The sequence below is a fragment of the Gaeumannomyces tritici genome (genome assembly GCF_000145635.1).
Source record: "Gaeumannomyces tritici R3-111a-1 unplaced genomic scaffold supercont2.2, whole genome shotgun sequence".
Taxonomy (NCBI): domain Eukaryota; kingdom Fungi; phylum Ascomycota; class Sordariomycetes; order Magnaporthales; family Magnaporthaceae; genus Gaeumannomyces; species Gaeumannomyces tritici.
Window position 1 is genome coordinate 5813660 of NW_008804546.1, and position 21390 is coordinate 5835049.

A 21390-nucleotide genomic window follows, 5' to 3' on the forward strand; every position below is an offset into this window, starting at 1 on the left:
TTTAGGCTACCTTTAATGCGAAACCTGCGAGTGCGAGCGTACTACGGCTCGATCAAAATACAAACGAAATGGAAAAGATGCTTATTCTCATGCTTGATTACTGTTTTCTTTTGGCATCATGATATTTTCTCAGGGTTCGAAAGATGCGTCGACCATGTATAAAGACGGGCAGAGATGCGTGTTGAGAAGAAGGTCTGGAGAAGCATCATCATCATCGCAAACACACAACAATAACCATTACCATTACAATCACCCATCCAGCTGACCCCTAAACAAAACAAACAACCCAAGGCCTCCGCAAAAACCACCAGCATCAACAAGATGGTTCAGCTAAAGAGCCTCGTCATCCTCCTCCCCCTCCTTTCCGTCGCGGCAGCTTTGCCGGCGGGCGAGCCTCCTGCCCGCAACGTGGATGTCGCCGCCACCGGACCCGCCGCCCCCACGTTCGACCAGGACACCCTTGCCCAGTTGCTCGCGGCTAACGAGGAGGCCTCGTCGTCGTTCTCCGAGTCGGACCTCGAAAGGCGTAACTGGCTCACTAACCTTTTCAAGAAGAAGGACAAGAAAAAGCCCATTAACAAGCAGGACATCAAGCCCGTCATCCCGCCCTCGCCCCCCGCCCCGCCGGCCCCGCCGGCCCCTTTCCACGGGCCCAGCAGTGACTGGAAGAAGCAGGGTCTTGAAAACATCGTTCCCCCGGGCAAGAAGCCCCAAAAGCGTAACTGGCTCACCAACCTTTTCAAGAAGAAGGACAAGGAGCCCATCAACAAGCAGGACATCAAGCCCATCATCCCGCCCTCGCCTCCGGCCCCGCCGGCCCCGCCGGCCCCTTTCCACGGGCCCAGCAGTGACTGGAAGAAGCAGGGCCTGGAGAACATCGTTCCCCCCGGCAAGAAGCCCGGTCAGTAAACGTGCGTAGTGTTGCTGGGGATCGGGATTCACATGCGATAAAGCGCAGCGAGGGGCATTAACGGATATGCGCAAGGAGTTTGGCATGATGGAATTGGGTGTTTGGCGTTTATGACTTTTTCCCCTTCTTTCACGGGTTTTTATTGTATCTAGTTTTTTAAGGCGGTCATTATTCGCGTAGCGTTGGAAGCGCTGGCACCGATATTCGAATTTTGTTTACTTTATTATTGCAGGTAAAAGGTGCACGGACACAGTGTAAGGGCTATTCCGGATATATTGCTCTAAAGAGGAAAGGATATACGGTCCAGGACTTTATACACGTAATACCCATGTCCTCCTTGCTTACTAAGCTTCCCTCGTGGTGCCTAGAAGCGTTATAAGCTCCCAGGCAAAGGGACCGCTTTTCCGGTGCCTTAGGCCGACGATATCCCGTGCCTGAGGCTATCTCCACACAGTAGGGACTGCCTTGTTTGTAACACATTCTTTTTAACCATGCTTTAAATTACTGGTTAGAGCGGCTGATAGGATCTCGATCTGGCTCCTACAAATGGATCCTGCCCGGCCCTGCAGGTTGGTGGACGCTTGAGAGTTCCATCGGAGCAGCTTGCCTCCAACGGGCAACGTGCCAGAGTGGTTAATGGGTATGACTAGAAATCATATGGCTTCGGCCGCACAAGTTCGAATCTTGTCGTTGTCGGTTCTAATCTCGCCAGGTCCTTTCTGAGGTCCTAGTGTCGCTTTTTGTTCCGTTTTTGCGATTTTTATATCCTTACATCTGCAATATTCTTTACCTACTCTGTGGGTGGGCTGTCTTTTAGCATGCTGATGGACCTTTTTAAGCTTACCATTTAGATGGCACGACAAAACTGGAAATTGGCTTAGCGCTTGAGGTCCTGGTAATCCAAAAACCCCGAGCAGCATTCACTTGTGGTCAGGGATGCAGCACACTATCATAGCAAAAGAAACCTCTGTTGTCTGCGCATAAAGATGACGATACTTTTCGTGGCCCCTATACCCCATTCCACCGGTGAAATCCCATCTTCGGTCCTGAGGCTTTGTCGCGCAGAAGCCATCAGGGACTTATCTAAACGGCAAACATAAGGACAAAAGGAAAAACACACAGATAAGGAAAATATGGTGAGGAAAAAAAAGAGAAAAAAAAAACCGTACCCACTTCCGAGCAAGTTGGGATAAATGCCTTGGTTCGAACGAGAAGGTTTGCAAAGAAGATTGAGGGGCGGTCTGACCTCCGAAACGCTAGTCGTTGTCCAGAAAGACGCAGAACCGACGTAAAAGCAGGGATAATAAAGAAAAGGAAAATAATAAAAGAAAGGAAGAAAAAATCCCCGTCCAAGTAATCCCCACGGCAGTTATAATTAACGCAAATGGAATAAAGGTGGAGGAAGAGAGGCCTTCACAGACGTTAGTTGCCCCCTTTTTGCATAGCATGTGTAGTGACAGCAGCGTTTTGAGCATGGGCCAGAGGCGCTCCCCTCAATAGAGGGCACCGGTGACGGGATCAGGCCAGTAACGGAGACGGCATGCGATCAGGCACGCTGAAGGTGTCATCCATCTGCGTTTGCCCATGTTCGTCATGGTAGCCAGGGGCAGAAACGAGACGCTCTTGCCGGCGTGGAACCAGGCAGTATTAGCAATCCAGGGGTACCGTGATGGGCGCAGACCTGGTGGGAGGTTGGCTCCCATGCATGTTCCATATAGACGCCAGGAGATGGTTGCCGGGGTGATGAGAAGCGAAGTGAAGAATATGTCCGGAGCCCACGTTTGACAAGATGATGGGTCGGCCCATTGCCGTTGTCTTTGTCGGTTGGCTTGGCTTGGCCAGCCGCAACAGCAACAGCAGATGTCACCAGTTGTCAAGACCCCCGACATAATCCATGATCATGGTCATGGGCGTCTGGGGCCAGGTCTACGACCAGTGGACGAAGCAGTGGCGCAGGCGACAAATCAGCAGAGAGACACTCCATCCAAGACGCGGGCAGGACTTGGGGCGTCGAGCGAGACAACGGCCAGACAACGGCCAGGTCACGCACGAGACGCTCACGACGCATGGCGCAAAAAAGGGAGGGGGAAATGTGTGGCGTGCAGGGGTATCTCGTAGATGCGAGCGTAGATGCAAAGAAAAAGGTGAAGAAGAAACGGAGGCCAAAGACTCGTAACAAGGAAGTGAGGCGTAGTACTGGTACAAGTGGCGGAGCGTTCATGAGGTCGGTTATATAGTCGTTGCGCGCACGCACGGTCATGGCGGTCCAAGTTATAAGACGACGTCGTAGGCAGGCAGCAGCGGGCAGGCAGGCAGACAGACAGACAGACAGACAGGCAGGCAGAGAGTCGCATGTCAAGCGTTTCATCGAGCATCACTGCATCAAGAAGCACCTGCGAGGCGTCAAGTCGGTGGGGGTGAGCGTGCACTGAGACATCACGATGTTCCAGGCGGGTTCTTCTTGTCCCCGTCGGCCGTCTGGCCAGACTGCTGGGCTTGCTGCGCCATGGCTGCCTGAAACCAAAGAGCAGCGTATGCTTGGTAGCCACCGTCTGTTGAAGGATGTCAGATGAGAGCACAAAAAAAACATGGAGACACAACGAGCGAGGTAGAGCTTACAGGCTGCATAGGGGTCAGGACCACCGGCGGCAGGGGCCGGCTGTCCCGGCGCCGCCTGGATGGCTGGAGGTTGCTGGGGTTGTGCTGCGCTGTGGTTAGAGGGTTGGCCATAGTTCGGGCTGTCGTAGTCTCTGTGGGCACCACGACCACCACGGAATCCACCACCACCACCACCACCACCACTGTTCTTCTGTCGGACCGTCTCGACCTTGTCTTCGATGGCGCGCTTGGCCCTCTCGATGGAGTCGCGGCTGCCGACTAGGCCGATCTCGCGCTCCGTCTCGTTAGGACCGGACGACTGCGAGACGTTGATTTTGCATCCTGTGCTGCTTTGCATCTCCCTGATGGTCTCGCCGCCTTTGCCGATGATCATGCCAACGGCGTCAGACGGTACGTAGATGGAGTCGTTGATCCTGTCGCCACCGCCCATGCCGCCACCCATACCGCCCTGGTCCCCGCGGTGGCCACGGGGCGCTCCATGAGGCGGGCCGCCGGGAGCTGCTTGACCGCCGTTGCGCGTATCGCTCTCGACTATTTCCATGATGAGGTTCTTGGCCCTCATGGAGGTCTCATGGGTACCAATCAGGTTGACTGGACGCAACCCGTTGACGCTCTTGGACTCTCCGACTATGTTAATGTGGCAGCCACTTCGTTCCTGGAGGTCACGGATGGTCTCGCCACCGCGACCAATGATCAGGCCCACGGTTCTATCGGGGACCATGATCTGGAGGCACTCCTCGCCCTCCTTAGGCTCGACCATGGCACCGGCACCGCCGCGCTCGGCACGGCCACCGCGGTCGAAACCGCCCCTGTTGAGGGGCGTCATGCCGCTGTCGTCAATGATGCGGTTGATGGCCGCGCGGGCCTCGGCACGCCTGGGTGGGGGGCCGGTGATCTTGCACAGGCGGTGGTCGCCATCGGATGCCGAAGCCGGTAGGAACTGCACCCGGCACTGGGTGTCGCCTTCGATGCGACGGAGGTTCTCGCCTTGCCGGCCGATGATAAGACCAACTAGACTGCCCTCAATCTGCATCGTCTCCGAGTTGTCGTCGCCGCGGAGTGGGGACCGCTCGCGAGCGCCTCCGTGGGCACCACGTGGGGAGAACATGTTGCCACCAGCGCCGGCGGCGGCGGCGGCGCGGCGTCCGCGAGGCGAGAAGGACCGGTCGCGATCGCGAGAGCCGCCGTCGCGCCCGCGGTCCTCGCGCCTGTCGTCGCGGTAGGGGTTGTAGTTTCCACGGGGGTCCCCGTCGCGCCGGGATGGCGACCGGGAGCGAGACCTGCCGTACCTAGGCGGGCCGCCGCTTGCGGGCCTGTCGCCGCCGTAGCCGGGCGGGCGCTCGTATGGCGTCGCGCCGTGGTCGGCCGCGAAACTCCTCGCCCTGGCGATGGCGTCCTGGATGCTGCTGGCGCCCGGCGCGGTTCCCGACTGGTAGGGCGCTACCTTTGACAGATCAACACTGCCGCTAGCAGAGGGCTGAGGGTAGGGGTAGGCGCCGGGAGGCGCGCCGTATGGTGCGCCGGCGGGCGGCGGGTACGACTGCTGCGACGGAGGATACGCAGGCATAGCGCTGCCTGGGGGAGGCGGCTGGCCCGATTGCGCGGCGCCTTTGTCATCACGCAAGCATAAGTCAGCATCGCTTTCGAGTTTTCACTTGAGCAGCATCTAGGGCGTCAGCATACCGAGGCGCGCCAGGATCTCCTGGAGACTGGTGGCTTGTTCGGCCATGGTTATTGCAGAGCGCGTGGAATCACGATTGACGAGATGCAAGACAGGCGGTCAAGGTCTTCAACGGCACGGAAAGTCGACAGGCCAGTTTCAATCGTGGGTGGCAATCGATGCGCGCGCGTCTCGTGCGAAACACTGCACGGCTCCAACGCTTCTGGGATGGAGCGATTCGGTCGCCCAAAGTAGAAGACTGGATTGCGCGACTGCGAACTGCAAGAGTGGCAGCAAAGTTGATGAGGAAAGATGGCGAGACGAGGAGCCTCGAGCGAAAGCAGGTTGGCGCGGGGACAAAGCAGGTGGCCGCGACTGGGAGATGTTTTCCAGTGCGGGATGTTTGGCGGGATCAGAATTGTGCAAGCTTGCTTTTCTTTGTCTGTCGCAAGAAATTGATGCGCAGGTGGAGCCGGAACCACGTTGGGTTTGCGAGCTGCGCAAAACCCTGCAGGTCCAGCCCCTTTTGATTGACGCCTTCAAGGGGCAAGGGACGGATGAGTCACGTGTTGCGCGGCTGACGACATGCCATTGTCCTTCTCGGAAGATCCACAAAGTACAACCCCAAGTACCACCTGCCTGTCACATTTCCTTCATTTATCCAGCGGCCACTGGCGACATTGTCATCCTGAACTCCACTCACCCATCTCATTCTCCGAACAAACCAGTCAAGCCAAGCAGGTTTGCCAAGCTTGATACTTTCCTTTCCGTGTCCTCAATACCAAGTGCAAGAAGGATATCGCGCATCTCTCCCCAATGGTTCCATGAAGGCCACTTTTTGGCTGTCTCTACTAGCATACCGCAACAAAAAACGTCTCGTGAAGGTAGTACCCAAGTCTATGGGTCATACAATTCCTTTTAGTCTTCTCATATTGACTTGTTATATCGGTCGCACTGTTACTTTGTCACATGGAGGCGTCGTTAGCTTGCTGTAGCCTTTGGGCACCAAACGTCGGGAGGAATTCAACTCACCGGAGTCTCAACCAGTCATTCTTTTGTTGCAGGTGACAGAAAGCAGCGGATAGAATGAGAGCCGGTTTGCCGTAGTCTCGTAATCATAGTTATCCCTCGGGGGAAGACAAGGAATCACAGTCCTCACTGACCTGGGGCTGCGGGCCCGAAAACTCAACGATACGGTCCGCCGCATCCCAGGTCGAAGACGACGCCTCTAATGTCGACGAACTCGGTCATCCTCTCGTCGATGGACGCGCGAAACTCCACCAGGACCTGGTGCAGCTTCTCGGGCTGGTTCTCCGTCGCCTTGATGCGCTGAACCTGGTCCATGAGCGCCTGGCGGAACTCTTCGGGCGTGCGCCGCCTCGCCGCCGCGGATCGGGGCGGGGGGAGCCTCACGGCCACGGGCTTGGCGACGCGCATGTCCATGTTCATGCCGAAGCCGGCATTCATCGGGGCGTAGTCGCGGTATTGCTGCTCGTCATGGTGGTGCTGCTCGTCGCGGGCAGCTTGACCAAAGGCGGGGTCGGCCATCGCTGGGTGCGAGGTCTGGACGGCGTTAGGTTCCTCATCGGCTGCTGCCTGGACGAAGGCGAAGTCCATTGTCGCGGGGTGAGAGGTCTGGATGGTAATTGCTTCCTCTTTGATGGCGGCTTGGCCGGAGGCAGGTTCCATCCTCGCTGGGCGCGGGGGCTTGGAGACTTTGGCTTTCTTGAAACCGTTGGCTTTCTTGCGGGCCGCCGCTTTGCCCTCGTTGGAATCGGTGGCGGGTGCCGCAGCACCGTCGTCGCTAGGCGCCGACACGTACTTCTTGTTGCTGTCGTGTTAGTATCTGGGCTGGTGACATGTGCGTGCGAGGACCGTTATAGAGCATACAAGCTTATTGAAGACGGCCTCGAACTCGCCGGGTGTCTTGAGGCCCGTGACGTCCTCCCGATCGTTGCCACCAGCGACGGTCTTGGCTTCCTGGGCCGACGTCGCCAGCTCGACTATGGTCATGGCGGCTTGCTGAAGCTCGGCCGAATCCGCGACACCGGCTGCAGGGCTACCGGCAGGACCAGCCTCGGAATTCTGTGCGTCTGGCGGGTGAAGATGATCAGCAAGGCTCGCGCGGAAACTTCCAACCGCCACATCGCTGGCCTTGGCATATGCCGCCTGGGGCTGCGACTCCGGGCCCTCGGCCGCCGCGGAGGGCTTTCGCTGCTTGAAGAGGCGGTGACCCTTCTTCTTATTGTTGCGGCCAGACATACTGCGTCTTTTAGTGTGCGCCTTGAGTCTGACGGTGCGGTAGCGCTGGTCGATCGATATTGACGAGTGGACGTTTGGCTGCGGGTGACTGGGCTGGAAGGTGGTCGTGAATGCCAGACCAGTGCTACCCGAACCGGGTAGATAAGTACCTACCGTAGGTACGTTAGGTGTTTAGACAAGGAATTCCTTGTTTGCTTGAAGGTGGGTACCTTGGGGGGTCTGGCTGGATAAACTGTATTGACTAGTGATGGACGGGGTCAAGCTCCCCGACGTTACCACTGTTTTGATATAATGTGTGCTCGGGCATGAAGTTCTGGGATTGCAAACTTTCAAGCGAATAAATTGTCGTAGGTAAGGTAGGTAGGTACCTATTGGCCTGTGCTATGACGTCGAGGCCTATCTTTGATATTGGCCAGTTAGCCCCGGAAGGACGAAACGATTCCGGCGGCAGGAGCGAGGCACCCAGTCCACACCCCAATTCCGGCAATAATTATTTGCTGTGCTCCCTCCTGTGGTCTTCCCTTCCATTGTATTCTTTTCTGTTATATAGGTACCTGTGCACACCTGACACCTGCCCATTCCGGTATTTTCCTTCACTAATCCTTGTATGATTGCTTCACCACTATTCTCGTATTATTGTGGTGCATAGGAGGTGTGAACCCTTGTGCTGTTGACCTAGAGGAATACTATTGAGAGCAGCCCCAAGAAAAAGGCACACCGGAAATGACCAAACAGGAGATTGATCCCCTCTCTAGATACCTAATCGGACATTCTAACCAAAGCAAAGTCCTCGCTACATATATGCCTATCCCTTCCATCTTACATCACTAACCTCCCGCCTGCGTCACCTAGTCTCCTAAAACGTCGGCGGCACCGTCTGCGTCCTCGCCTGATTCTGTCCAGCCACCACGCCGGCCAGCTTGAAGGCCCTCAGCGAGCCGCCGCTACTCGTACTCGTCGCCGTCCGCGGCCTGCCCACTCTCGTGCCGGCATCGCCGCCGCCAACCGGGACCGCACTCATGGAAGGATTGCGGAAGTGCTGCCCCGCCGGTAGCCCTGCATACGAGTTTGCACGGCCGAAAGGACCACCGCCAGCACTAGCAGGGCTGTTATTCCGACTGCTGCTGCCGTTGGGGCTGCCACCGCCTCCGCCCCCGCCGACGCGCCCACGCACGTTCATCTTGCCCATCATGGCCGCCATGGCGCTCGCGCCGCTCATGGGCGGCGACGCCCGCCTCTCCGCCAGCGGGCTGCCGGCCGACGGCCCCGCGCCGTACATTAGGTGTTGCAGCTGCAGCTCGGGCGACGCCATGCACGCGCGGTCCAGCGCCGCCGAGCTGGAGCTGCGGCTTGACGGCGGCGTCGGGATCTGGGTCTGGTACGGCAGGTTCTGGTGCAGCATCTGCTGCACGTGGCTGCCGTCGTCCTCGCCGCCGTACGCGATCATGCCGGGGATGGGAGGCGGGGCCGCAAAGGCGGGAACCGCCGCGGGGGCGCGCGACAGGCGGCGGATGGCGCGCACGTTGCGGTCCATAAAGGTGCTCATGCGGTTGAGCGCGCTGCCGTTCTCGTAGCTCTCGAAGGCAGAGGCGCCGTTGGGCGGTGCTTGCGTCCGCGAGTGGTGCATCGAGTTGAGGGTCGGCGTCGTTGCCGGCTGGGCGGGCGCGGGTGCTGCTGCGAAGCGGTGGTGTGGTTGCGGTTGCGGTTGGCGGTGCATATTCTGGCTGTTTTTTACATTCATGGGCGCCGGGTTCACGGCCAGAGTGTGCCGGACCTGGCTGACGATGTGGTCAAAGTCGACCGTCGGCTGCTTCCGCGGCTGGAAGGACGGCGGCGCGGCCACCGACATGCTCTGTGTGAGCATGAAGAAGGACCCGTCGCGCACGCGCTGCCGCACGAGGTGCCAGCGCGTCCGGGCCGGGTTCCGCTCGATCTCGGGCCGGTACACCGAGAGCTGCGCGAGCTTGTCATAGAAGATCTCGAGACGCTTCGCCATGCGCTCCAGCACCTGCATCAGGAACGTTGCCAGCGCCGCGACCGGCTCCAGTTCGTCACCATTGAGCGCGGACAGGGCGTCGAAGGCATCCATGCCGTGGCAGGCCTCCATGCGGATGTCCTCGAGCAGGCCCATGTCCAGCTCGATGGCCTGGGTGGCGTAGTGTATGATGCCCTGCTCGTGGAAGCGCGCGTCCTCGCTGTGGCTGATGAAGCGCCCGATGGCTGAGATCTCCTTGGACGTCGTCACGGCCTCCGTGGATGTCTTTGCGCGCGCGATGACGCCGAGGACGTCTGGGAGCCGTGGCGAGGCGCCGGCAGAGGCGGCATTGGCGAGGCTGAAGGACAGCTTCAGCACCAGCTCTTGAAATTTGGGACCGAACAGGGCCGAGAAGCCGCTCTGCAGCAGCCTAGATTGATGCTTGTAAAACATCCGCACCCCCTTCATGGAGAACATGTTACCCTGGAACCAGACCATGCTGGGGTCGATGGGCGAGTCCATCTTCTCGCCCACAATCAGGTTTATCTCGAAGTTTTGGGCCACCAAGGTCTCGACGCTCGTGCGCAGATAGTCGGCCCAGAGGTCGTAGAGCCCGCCCAGCTCGTCGTTGCCGTGGAAGGCTGGCTTGGGCGTCAGGTGGCCGACAAAATATTTGGTCAACAAACTGCTGACCTCGGGGTTGTTGGTGTGCGCAAGGTTGTCGAACGACTTGGAGCAGTCGACGCCGGCGTTTGATTTGATGATGAGCGTGCCGCCCGGGTGCATGGGACAGAAGTCGGTTACGTCGTACGCTTTGCCGTGCACCCCGATCCACATGCGCCCTCCAGGCCTGTGGCCGGTGTTGAGGGCCAGCTGAGACATGGGGATGGTTGGGAGGTTGCAGGGCAGCGGCTTGGGTGTCATGAAGACGTCGAGCATGAAGCGGCGCTCGGCAAAGGCCGTGTTGACGATGACGTCGGCCGACTCCATGGTGGCTGTCCGACCATTGTAGATGGCCTTCTTGATGCCGCTCATGACAGACTCAAACACAGAAACAGAGCCGCAGACGTAGAGATAGCCGCCGAGCCCACCTTGCTTCTTGCTCATGACCATGTCGCAAACAGTGGCGCCCTGCTCGACGATCAAGGCGTCGATGTAGCGCGGCGTGACCTTGCGCTCGATCAGGTCCCGGCTGGAGGGGTCAAACACCAGCCCGCGGGAGTCGCGCGAGAAGGCGAGGTGCACCTCCATGTGGCCGGCGCCGACGTGCTGGCGCAGCTCGTTCTCGTAGCAGAACTTGTCGCGCGACTGCACGCCCAGGTACAGGATGTTGCGCCCCACGGTCCCGGTCCCGACGCGGGCCTGCCAGAAGCTGCGGAAGGGCGCGATGCCGCTGCCGCCCGCGAAGAAGGCGCAGGGGGCCGCGCCGTTGAGCGGCAGCTGGAAGGCCACGGGCCGCGAGACGCCGATCATGACGTCCTCGTCTATCGGCATCATCTCGTCGTGCGACGACACGGCCGGGTTGAGGAAGCCGCTGCTGACGCCGGACCTGGCGACGCGGTCCTTGCCGGCAAACGTCGAGCAGAGCTGGTACTCGGAGCGCGACACCGTCAGGTCGACGGTGCTGGGGAGGAGCTCGTCGGGGAAGCTGGAGATGGAGTAGGTCCTAGGCACGTCCACGGGAACGAGCTCGCCAAGCCAGGCCAGGTCCCCTTGCAGGTCGAAGGCCTGGTCCCAGACGCTCGAAGGGGTGTCGAGCACGGCCGACTGCAGAAGGTCGCCCAGGGAGCCCCTGACCGGCCACTCGTCCGTCGCAAGGACCTGCAGGATGGTGCTGGACGAGGCGCGCAGCATGGAGTGAATCTTGAGCACGAGCTCTTGCGTCAGCGGTGCCAAGTGGCCGCGGCGGAGAATGTCCTTAACAGTCAGGTCCGGCGCCGGGCCGGATCGTGAAACGGACTCGATGTGCTTTGAGAACCGCGTCCATTTAGAGTCCAGCTTCACGGGCGCGTCTAGTAGGGCGTCAAGGCCGAGCGCCGCGGCCACCCGAGCGCACTCCTCCCAGCTGTTGAGCGGCATGACGGCCAGGCGATCTCCGGGTTGGAAGGTGATACCCGTGTTCTGGATGTCGAGCGTCACGCCGGCGATGGTCCGGGCAGGGTCGTTGTCGATAAAGTCGCGGCTGAGTATCTTTGCGCGGTACCTGCACTCCTCAAAGGTGCCACGCATCAGGTGAGGCTCCGGGATGTCCCCCCTGTAGGGCTCCAGTCGCTCGCGCATCGCCTCGGAGAACTGCTTGTGCGTCTCTTCCCATGGCTTGGTGTCGTCGGCCGCACCGGAGGCGCCGTTTGTCTCGGTACGTCCTGTCTTCGCGGCGACTTCAAGGATACCAAACACCTTGTAGCGATGGACTCCCATGAACCCACGTTCTCCGGAGTAGGCCTCCACGATGCCGTCTAGAACTCCCATGAGCCGGGCGTCACCCGACCGCTCGACAAACTCTGGAATGCTGTAGTGGTACTCGACAGCGGCGATGAAGGCGCGCAGGTTCGCCGGCTGCCAGGCCCTGAGGTGGACGCCTTCGGCCCCCAGGAACGAGTCGTACTTTTTCCTCCCAAGGAACGCATCCATGAGGAGGTAGGGCGGGAACTGCAGGCCAGAAGCCGCTGCGCAGCGCTTGGACAGGGGCTTGGAAAACTGTCCCCATCTCACCCATTCTTCGGCTGAGACGAAATTGTCACCAGAGCTCGGGTTTGGCGATATGGAGTGAAAGGCATTCGGCATCCTTTCCAGAATCTCCTTCAGTCGGATCAGCTCGCGCAGGAGGCCTTCCACATTCCTGTTCATCACATGCTCTTGACAGCTAGCGATGGCGTCCGGGCCGTGCTGGAAGGAGGCTGCGATTTTGTCCTGTTAGAAAGTCACATGGAGCGGAAAATGGGCGTGATAGGGAAAGAGCAAAGAACGGCAAAGCATTCATAACCTACCAGATGTGTCTGCACAGCCCTTGAGAAAGGCAATCTCTGTCCTCTCACCAAACATTGGCCACCTCAGATCAATGTTGTCGAAGCGAGCAACATAGGGATATGTCGACTTTGGGTTTCTGACTTTGGTGTTGTAGGATGACTGGTCAACAAAGCTGAGATGTGGGATCGCCCTCCCAAGGCGCTTGGAGACCTGAAAGTAGGGGAGGCCAATGCTTCTCGGGATCCCCTTGAGCTCCTCCACGACGTCGTCGCTCATCTCAACCGTGCGTTTGGCCGAAGGGGAGACGACGCTGACGCCCTCGCTCCCATCATTGTTATCCTCGTACCGGTAGATGGAGCAGAGCATGCCCAGGGCGACGCACGCGGCCCACAGGGCGGCGTCCGGGATGAACTCCTCGGTGCCCTCGACGACGGGGAGGGCGGCCACCGAGTCCCTGACGCGGCCCCGGGCCACGCAGCCCGGCATGCGCTCGCAGAGATCCGACCAGATGCGGCCGGGCGATGCCGCCAGGGCGGCGGGGGACTCGTCGGCGTCGGCGGGGACAAAGCCGTACTCGGCCGTCAGGTACCCATCCCGCCAGCCGCTCCTGGGGCCGACCTCCTCGGCCCTGATGATGACCTGCCGGGCGGGAGCGCCGAGCGCGACGGCGAGCAGGTTGTGGTCGCTAACGGTGAGCGTGTCGATGTTCTTGGTCTTGTTGAGGACCTCGGGCGCTGGGATGTTGGAGTATAGGACCTCATTGATCGTTTTGCGCTCACTGTAGGACTGGGTTAGTTTTTACCGAGGCTGGTTATACTCGGAAGCGAAGGCTAATGATAGGATCTGCAAGGCATACCGTAGCCGGAGCCACTCCTCGACATCAACGCCCCTCGGGATCTGTAAATAGATTGGAGTCAGAGGGAGATCTTTAGATTTGGCACGACGGGTAGTGGATACTCACATCAAAGGCGGCGTGGATATCCCCTGGCTGGCAATACCCAGAAAAAGAGCATCCACGTGGCCCGCGAAGGGACTGACTGCCGCTCTGGCCCATCCTGACCCCAGGGCATTTGCCGCCCTTGGAACCAGAGACCGGGCATGATCTTTCCGACATGATTAAGTAAAGTATCTAGTTTTTTGAGAAAAGGAGTGAACAAAGCCACCAGGTATTAGAGAAACGAATGGGTACAGAGAAGGGAATGTGGGGAACGACCGTCCAGGGTCTCGTGGGCTCGCCCTTTGGGTAACGATGGCTGAGAAAGAGTTCTTGATCTCTTCATGCTAGAAGGAGCAGAAGAGAGCTCGGCTGGCCACGGGAAGGAGGAACAAGATGACATTAATGGGATGCGTGGGCATCGCCGAGTCCGCCACAACAAAATGGCCATTGCTTCCGCCCAGAGCCTCAGCGGGACCATGAAACAACAAGCAATTCGAGAACATGCCGGCTGTCGTGCCCTGCGGTCCGAGTTCAGCCCTCGCTGCAAGGGGCTCTGCCTGTGCGTTGCGCATGGAGGCCGAATTCCCTGTATGTAATGATCTGCGGGGGAGAAACCGGGGGACTTGCCGTCCAGGGCAGCGAGGCTTGGGCGAGGAAGTCGGCCGGCGTCAACTGCTCCTGCTGGCTGGCTGGCCCGGTGTGTGTCACGGATAGTCTTGTGTGAACAACATGATACATTCGAAAGACAGTAATCGGAAGTGGTGCTATAGGAGCTAGCCAGGATGTCTCTAATCCTATGGTTCGGGCGAGGCGCGTAAAGGAGCGGGGCGCTTGATCTCAACGGTCTACTTTCATCTGCCCAGCAAGGTCCCAGGAGGGCATGAGGCTATCGAGATTGGCGGGTAAGATGTCTTTGCTTGTCCAGACCTATTCAGACGAGCCATGGGCAAATGCCGGGGCACGGGAAGGTGGGCACGGTGGACCCGAAGATCTGAGCGGGCTTGGTTCGTGACGGGCCAAGAGCCGCTAGGCATGGACCCACCGTCGCTTCCGACAGGCGGAATGATATCCATAAAGAAAAGCCACAGCGCTTCCCCAGACGGATCTTGAGAAAATGCAATTCATGGCTGCTTGGAAATGGATTATTGCATGGAAATACAGCAGTCGCATATGCAACGTGTCACCCGTCGACCGAGAGACGGATTAGCCCGATACTGGGCTGCCTTTTCTCGAACCGTTCCTTGGCAGGAACGGATTGGTCAACGGGCTGTTCTACCATGAGACAGGGTGTGATAGGGGCTGAGACTGCTTGAAAAAAAAAAGACATCGCACCGTCACCGCCGACGAAAAAGCCACAGCACACGCTAGGACTTGCTGGCGCCAAGTGCCGCTATAGTGTGACAAGACAACCTGAAGTGTCGGGCGAGCCGCGCGGAAAGACGACGCGGGTTTTTGCTTCTTGTCTCGCAAAAGCGCGCACCAGCAACAGGCGTTCACTTGGTCGAATCGAGCCGTTCGCCGATCGACACAAGAGCCGGGCTTGCGCAGGGAGAGGGAGGCTTGCTGTCTGTCGGGACGAATGTCGCGCTTCTCCTGGTTTCGGATTTCAGCCAGGCCTCATGGGAAGGTATGAGGCGTGGAAGCAGCTGCCGTGAGCTTCTTCCTTTTTAAAGCGGGCATCTTGGCATCGAGGTTCCGCCCATATCCCTTCCCGTCCCTGGGTCGTGGAGCTGCGCTTTAGCTCCTTGCCCCTGCCTTAAGCCTAAATTTGATTTTGAGAGCAGGAGCCCCTCTGCTAGCGTGAGTCGCTCCTTTTTCCCCAGGATGGCGTTCCAAACGGACGGTCCTCGCGGGCGGTGTAATTCTGCCGTAGTCACCCTAGGAAATCTAATTTGCCTACCTGGGCGGGCATCAAAGGACAGGTCAGAAATCGCTGGGGGCGTACGCGTTTGACCTGCTTTCTCTAAACACCGTTCGGGCAATCCGCCAACTGTAGCAGCCTGTACTTTCCCCCCAGCTGTGCCTTTTCAATCTTCCCAGGACCCAACCACCAGTCAAAGCGAACGCGCTGCGAGGTGTCACACCGGCGTCATGTCAATTGGCTAAGACAGAGAGGTACCGTGTGTGGCTTGCTGCGGCACGCGCTCTGGAATTCCCTTCGGCTGCCCGCTGCAGGTGCAGGTGCGGAGGGGTGTTGAATCGCGGTAATGGCCACAACCAACAACAAGCCTGTCGCCCGGCCAGGCGCGCAACGGAATTCCCCAACCGCCCAACCGTTATTGGACACCGATTTACCCACGAACCAGGCCAGGGCGAAAGCGTTACTCCAGATTTCGGTGCCGCCGCCCGAAGTGGCAGCGCCGGCTGATGCTTCTGGCAGCACACCCGCGTCAGGCCGTTTTATGATGCGACGCAGCGGCGGCGGCAAGATGACGCCAATCAATAAACCGCCGTTAGCGAATGGCAGTTCCTCAATCAAGTATGAGGATAGGCGGCACTCAACAAACGGCGGTAATCACCCTAACAGCAGCTTCGATATCACCGAAATCGAGAGTGACATCGACCAAAGCGATCGGGCGCCGAGATGGGGCTTCTCTTCTACAAGCTACAGTCACGGTGAAAAGCGTCGGAAAAGCACAGAAACCGAAGGTTATCCTAATGCAAAACGCGCCAAAGGTAAGCATATCATGTTTTATGGCTTCCAAATTGATTTTAAGCATTTGAAAGTGGATATACGAGTTATTTTTTTTAGCATTTATCTCTCGTAAAATTTACTTACAGTGCTAAGTAACGTTTGCTAATTAAAAATCAACAGATACCAACAGCACAATTGTTGTAAGCGAAAGCAGCACAATTAGCTACATCCCACCGCATATTACAACTGCGGCGGATGGGAGAAAGTACTCTCAATTCAAGGGTCCGTATCATCACGGAGACTTTTGCACATTTTTACAGAAATACTAACGCCATTCCTCACAGCGAGCAACGGTCGGTTGGATGATGCGCATGGCGCTATCATTCCAGGTGGTTACACCACCATTGCGCACGTGGATAAGCCCTGGCCATGCCCCGTCCTCGGTTGCAGGACCTTATTCCCAAGTCTTTTTCGCCTAGGCTGTCATTTCAAGGTATTATGTTGATGAAACCGGCACCGCTACCTTTTGCGCCGTTCTTTATCCCATTTTTAGGTGCCCTACTAAATATCGCGTTGTAGCAGGAGCACCGGGCAAACACCTTCCACGACAACAACGATGGAACTTTGACCAAGAAGGGAACATACGGGAGCAAGTCCGCGGCTTCGTGTCCCATAGTCGTTACGCGAGAGAAGCCGAACCAATACATGGCGGGTGTCGCTAACGCCATCAAAACTGCGCTCTCCGAATCCCGGCCGGATGTACCGTCAGCTGGTGGCGTCGACGACGATTCCTCTGACGACTCCGGGGATGATGGCTTCGACATTATCTCTGACGACGACAGCCCTCGATCAGTTGGGGTGAAGTCGCATGTATCGGAATCACGGGATAACTCGAGCGGGAGCCCCAACGGCGATTTGGTCTCTCAGGAGTGTAGCACAGGGGGGTTTCCTGATCTCCGCGCCCTGCCCTCTGCTCGACCATCTGTTGCAACGGAAGCGCCTGCTGTTGTGGACGCCGGTCCCGCCATGCCGCCCAAGGCCACGGGGACAGAGGTTGTCGTCCAGCCCAAGAACCGAGACTTCTCTGCTCCTATACCCCCCAATGTCGAAACCATGTGGAAGTACATCACACAGTTCACCAAGGTGCATCGCGAAGAAATCCCGGAGAAGATGTATGTTCGTGATTTCTTGGCTTTGCCTCGGCTCCGCGATTTGGAGTGGAACGACGCCCGGCAAGTATCGTTCAAGGACTCTGTGGCGCGGGATGTCTCTTCCATGCTTATGCAGGTTACAGGGCCCTACGCCGCGGAGCCGTGTACGCGGTGCAAGAAGGATTCTGGCCCATACAAGGGCTGTGTCAGGATGCCACCCGAAGCTCCCGTCCACCCCCAAGTCATGCTCTATGGCTGTGCCAACTGCGTTTATCACGGGGGACAAACACATTGCTCCCTGCAGTCGCAGTCGAAAAAAGAAACCGCCGAGCGCTTTCCTCACCTAGACCCTGCCAAGGTGAGGGCTGAGGTTTACGCCATGGCAAATGCCGCGGCCGGCCGACTCTCGGCGCAAGTCAAGCAGAAGATGAAAGCCGTCCGTGAGGCCCAGAAGGAGAGCCCCAAACAAGAAAAGCCCAAGGCGGCGCCTGAGACGGTGCCCGAGACGGATGAAACTCTCGTTCTGGTAGCAGCGAGAATGTCACCAGGAGCAGAATTTTCCACGCGTAGCCGCGGTACGAAACCGCCCAGCTACAACATCAAGGAATTGTCGCGGTCCTCATGGCACCGTACCCCCCGGCCGTCGGCTGGCAGCGCCGCGCCGTCTCGCGGAGCTCTACTCGCCGAAGCGGTTGCGGGGGCGGCAGAGGTTCCTGAAAAGGGAGATGCCGGCATGCCTGTAGGTGATGTTAAAGCCCAGGCTGTGGCTCTGCAAGCGCGGGGCCATCCGGAACAGCCTTCCGACCGGGTCTCCACGCCAGACAAGAATGCCAGCCGCCAAGGTCATACGACAGGGCGCCCGGATGTCGCCAGGGCCGCGGCGCCTTTGGGTTCCGGGGCAGGCGGTTCCCTTGAGATGGAAGACTGGGAGTTTGGTCCTGGCGTTTTCTCGTGCGGCGAGGACGGGCAAGATAGTACGTGCTTCCCAGTCATCCTTTTTTTTTTTTTTTTTTCAACTCGTGGAATCCGGTTTCTAGACGTATGTGCTAACAGCCAGCGGCGCCTCGCACAGATGTTGCCTTCTCGAGCGCCTATCTGACGGGCCAGAAGCTGGTGCCAGTCGCGGACGGGGTGTCCTGCAGGGTCGAGTTCCTGAAGCCCGGTTGCAGCCTCTCGCTCAGCCTAGACGCCCGCAGCACGCGCCTGGTCACCATCATGGCCGGCAAAGTAAGGGTCCAGATCGGGGACGCGAGCTTCGGCGTCGGGTTCGGCGGCAATGTCAAGATCCGCCCGGGCATGTCTGCCGTCCTGCAGAACCGGCTCTATGCCGACGCATACCTTCAGATCGTGTCTGTGGCAGAGGTGATTTGAGCGTGATCTAGAATGGATCGGAATCATTACTCCTCCGCCTAAGCGCAACTGTCTCTACGGTGCTTGGCGATGTGCTGAACTTTCAGTAGTGTTTATTGCACACTAATCATATGTTGGAGGGGATATCGCGCGTAGGTGTTGTCAGATAGAAGAGACTTGGATCGTTCCCTATTATGTTAGGCAAGCATTGTATTTAGTCGATAGCCTTGGAAAAGGTTGATATCAGGCGTCATATTTTATGTTATTATTTTATGTTTCTTTCTCAATTCGTGGCCTGGATGGCGTGTGGTTGGCCACTTGTAGCTCAATTCAGGGGCTTGGTCCATGAAGTTCTCGCCCATTGGCCGGCGTCACTGCGCTCCCAATGATTGGTGCGCAAGTCGGCTGAGGGTGGCACGATCACTGCCCCACTATTTTCCCTCGCATCCATCCGCGGCGGGCCGGCCAGCCCAGGGCGTGTGGTGTCATGACAATTTTTCTGGATCTCCCATCCAGAGGGGAAGCTCTTCAGCCGCTAACCACCAGACCTCGTCTCAAACCTCGTGATATTTTGGCTGGCACAAAAGCCAACCTCCTGCCGACAAGTCGATCTTGTCCTTTTTTTTTTTTCCCGTCTCCATTGCCTCTTTCCCCTTTAGCCCCCCACAGCCGTCCAAGATGCTCTCATCAATGAGGATCGCCTCGAGGCGCATCGCCCCCAGGACCATAGTTGCGGCCAGGTTCAGCCCCGCCGTGCGCTTGGCATCGACGTGGGCCGACGTCCCGCAGGGTCCTCCGGTATGTTGTTGAGCTCCCGCGCCGGCGGCATCCTTGCAAACGGAGCGGAGCTGGCCTGGCTAACTCGATTGTGATTTAGGATGTAAGTCGTGGCCACAGTGATCTCTCGATCGACAGCCCAACGATCGCCCTGCTGACGGTCTGCCTCTCGACCGCGCCAACTTGCAGGCCATTCTGGGTATGTTGGTTCTCTTTGGGAGTTGAAGTTGTGGCAGAGAATGGGAAAATGGCTGACGTCTGCGATTGCGTTTGGATAGGCATCACCGAGGCTTTCAAGGCCGACAGCTTCGACAAGAAGATCAACCTCGGTACGATCCCCGCTACCAAACCCGCAATATATCGAGCCATTGACTCACACATACGCTGTTGCGCATAGGTGTCGGCGCCTACCGTGATGACAAGGGCAAGCCGTACGTGCTGCCGTCGGTCAGGCAGGCCGAGGAGAAGGTGGTGTCGTCGCGCATGAACAAGGAGTACGCAGGCATCACGGGCGTGCCCGAGTTCACGGCGGCGGGTGCCAAGCTGGCCTATGGCGGCAACAGCGACGTGCTCAGCCGCACGGCCGTGACGCAGTCCATCTCGGGCACCGGCGCCCTCCGCATCGGCGGCGCCTTCCTGGCCAAGTGGTACCCCGGCGCCAAGACGGTCTACCTGCCCAACCCGTCGTGGGCCAACCACGCCGCCGTCTTCAACCACTCGGGGCTCAAGGTGGAGAAGTACCGCTACTACAACAAGGACACCATCGGGCTCGACTTTGAGGGCCTGGTGGCCGACGTCAAGGCCGCGCCCAAGCGCAGCATCTTCCTCTTCCACGCCTGCGCCCACAACCCCACAGGTGTCGACCCGACGCAGGAGCAGTGGCGCGAGATCGAGGCGGCCGTCAAGGGGGCCGGCCACTACGTCTTCTTCGACATGGCCTACCAGGGCTTCGCTAGCGGCGACGTCGATCGCGACGCCTTTGCCCTGCGCCACTTTGTCGCCCAGGGCCACAACGTCTGCCTGGCCCAGTCCTTTGCCAAGAACATGGGCCTGTACGGCGAGCGCGCGGGAATCTTTTCCGTCGTGACCGAGTCCGCCGAGGAGAAGAAGCGTGTGGACTCGCAGATCAAGATCCTCGTCCGCCCTATGTACTCGAACCCACCCATCCACGGCGCCCGCATCGCGGCCGAGATCCTCAACACCCCGGCCCTGCACAAGCAGTGGCTTGGCGAGGTCAAGGAGATGGCCGACCGCATCATCACCATGCGCGCCCTGCTCAAGGAGAACCTGGAGAAGCTGGGGTCCAAGCACGACTGGTCCCACATCACCAGCCAGATCGGCATGTTCGCCTACACCGGCCTCAGCGCCGCCGAGATGGACACGCTGGCCAAGGAGCACTCGGTCTACGCCACCAAGGACGGCCGCATCTCGGTCGCCGGCATCACGAGCGACAACGTCGGCCGCCTGGCCGAGGCCATCTTCAAGGTCAAGGGTTAGGTGACGAGGGTGGCGGATGTGGCTTTTTTGAGGCGGCAATTTGACTGATTGGCAAAATTGGAACAAAATACAACAACAGGCGGATTTTGCGGGAAGCATTTGGGATATATCGACGGGCTCGGCGTGGTAACCTCCCGGGGGGATCTCCTTTTTGTTTCCAACTCTTGGCGCTCGACCGGCTCGGGGATAGATCCTCATACATCTAGATCGTAGACGAGCAGTGCCCTGACCCCTAATCGGACATGGCACGTATCCGACTTGTATAACAAAGCAAGAAAGTCATTCTCCTCCGATTCGTAACGGGGCTCGTGGTTGTGAGTATAAGTGGACTGTCTACCGACAGGGACTTGACTTTTCTCACGCACGACCAAGCCGCTCCAGATCCCGCTGAATGTCCTCCATCTCGCGCTCCATCTCGCCAAACACCCTGGCCATCTCGCGCATCGTCCTCTCCTTGGCCGAGACGTTTTGCTCGTCGCCACCACCGCCGCCATCGTCGCCCTCCTCCGGAACCACGACCCCGTACTCGGCCAGCTCGGCCAGCCTGGACCTGCACCCCTCGGCCAGGCGGACGCGCGAGTCGCGCAGGTGGGCGGCGTACGCGGCCAGCGCGGCGCTGGCGTCGGGGCTGTACACGTCGGCCCTGGCGG

At 58.7% G+C, this 21390-nt stretch overlaps 8 protein-coding genes and 1 non-coding gene across 9 annotated transcripts in view; 5 read left to right on the plus strand and 4 right to left on the minus strand.

Annotated features, from left to right (window-relative positions):
* Positions 1-174: 174 nt before the first annotated feature.
* On the plus strand, positions 175-1111 carry GGTG_04517 (hypothetical protein; the record flags this gene model as incomplete). The annotated part of the gene is made up of 2 exons (XM_009222314.1): positions 175-192; positions 262-1111. The coding sequence occupies 2 exons, from the start codon at positions 175-177 to the stop codon at positions 907-909; spliced, it is 666 nt and encodes a 221-aa protein (XP_009220578.1). The 3' UTR covers positions 910-1111.
* Positions 1112-1525: 414 nt separating this feature from the next.
* GGTG_20075 lies at positions 1526-1606 on the plus strand. The gene has a single exon. It is a non-coding gene; the product is annotated as a tRNA-Ser (tRNA).
* A 256-nt stretch (positions 1607-1862) lies between these two features.
* On the minus strand, positions 1863-5644 carry GGTG_04518 (hypothetical protein). The gene is made up of 3 exons (XM_009222315.1): positions 5213-5644; positions 3530-5137; positions 1863-3462 (listed from the first exon to the last, which is right to left on the minus strand). Exons 1-3 carry the CDS (start codon positions 5256-5258, stop codon positions 3347-3349), a joined length of 1770 nt encoding a protein of 589 aa, XP_009220579.1. The 5' UTR covers positions 5259-5644; the 3' UTR covers positions 1863-3346.
* Positions 5645-6374: 730 nt separating this feature from the next.
* On the minus strand, positions 6375-7451 carry GGTG_04519 (hypothetical protein; the record flags this gene model as incomplete). The annotated part of the gene is made up of 2 exons (XM_009222316.1): positions 6375-7013; positions 7080-7451. 2 exons carry the CDS (start codon positions 7449-7451, stop codon positions 6375-6377), a joined length of 1011 nt encoding a protein of 336 aa, XP_009220580.1.
* A 736-nt stretch (positions 7452-8187) lies between these two features.
* Positions 8188-13507, minus strand: GGTG_04520 (NADPH-ferrihemoprotein reductase; the record flags this gene model as incomplete). The annotated part of the gene is made up of 4 exons (XM_009222317.1): positions 8188-12323; positions 12414-13171; positions 13250-13290; positions 13355-13507. 4 exons carry the CDS (start codon positions 13505-13507, stop codon positions 8308-8310), a joined length of 4968 nt encoding a protein of 1655 aa, XP_009220581.1. The 3' UTR covers positions 8188-8307.
* A 263-nt stretch (positions 13508-13770) lies between these two features.
* On the plus strand, positions 13771-14165 carry GGTG_04521 (hypothetical protein; the record flags this gene model as incomplete). The annotated part of the gene is made up of 2 exons (XM_009222318.1): positions 13771-13918; positions 14080-14165. 2 exons carry the CDS (start codon positions 13771-13773, stop codon positions 14163-14165), a joined length of 234 nt encoding a protein of 77 aa, XP_009220582.1.
* A 1119-nt stretch (positions 14166-15284) lies between these two features.
* GGTG_04522 (hypothetical protein) lies at positions 15285-18719 on the plus strand. Its single transcript, XM_009222319.1, has 5 exons — positions 15285-16006; positions 16146-16247; positions 16310-16458; positions 16545-18090; positions 18189-18719. Exons 1-5 carry the CDS (start codon positions 15538-15540, stop codon positions 18485-18487), a joined length of 2565 nt encoding a protein of 854 aa, XP_009220583.1. The 5' UTR covers positions 15285-15537; the 3' UTR covers positions 18488-18719.
* A 771-nt stretch (positions 18720-19490) lies between these two features.
* Positions 19491-20740, plus strand: GGTG_04523 (aspartate aminotransferase; the record flags this gene model as incomplete). Its single annotated transcript, XM_009222320.1, has 2 exons — positions 19491-19572; positions 19641-20740. The coding sequence occupies 2 exons, from the start codon at positions 19491-19493 to the stop codon at positions 20738-20740; spliced, it is 1182 nt and encodes a 393-aa protein (XP_009220584.1).
* Positions 20741-21097: 357 nt separating this feature from the next.
* GGTG_04524 (hypothetical protein) overlaps positions 21098-21390 on the minus strand; it is a gene marked incomplete at both ends in the record, with an annotated part of 1671 nt that continues 1378 nt past the window's right edge. Inside the window, one exon of the mRNA XM_009222321.1 lies at positions 21098-21383. Coding sequence (XP_009220585.1) covers positions 21098-21383 — 286 coding nt within the window. The remainder of the gene's footprint in view (positions 21384-21390) is intronic.

Excerpts from the sequence above, each read along its gene's own strand:
- GGTG_04522 (XM_009222319.1), top strand. The coding sequence starts at position 15,538 with ATGGCCACAACCAACAACAAGCCTGTCGCCCGGCCAGGCGCGCAACGG. Across the intron at positions 16,248-16,309 it reads AAAGTACTCTCAATTCAAGG|CGAGCAACGGTCGGTTGGAT; the intron begins GTCCGTATCATC and ends CATTCCTCACAG. Across the intron at positions 16,459-16,544 it reads GCCTAGGCTGTCATTTCAAG|CAGGAGCACCGGGCAAACAC; the intron begins GTATTATGTTGA and ends ATCGCGTTGTAG.
- GGTG_04518 (XM_009222315.1), bottom strand. The coding sequence starts at position 5,258 with ATGGCCGAACAAGCCACCAGTCTCCAGGAGATCCTGGCGCGCCTCG. Across the intron at positions 5,138-5,212 it reads GGAGATCCTGGCGCGCCTCG|GCGCCGCGCAATCGGGCCAG; the intron begins GTATGCTGACGC and ends GTGATGACAAAG. Across the intron at positions 3,463-3,529 it reads TCCTGACCCCTATGCAGCCT|ACGGTGGCTACCAAGCATAC; the intron begins GTAAGCTCTACC and ends ATCCTTCAACAG.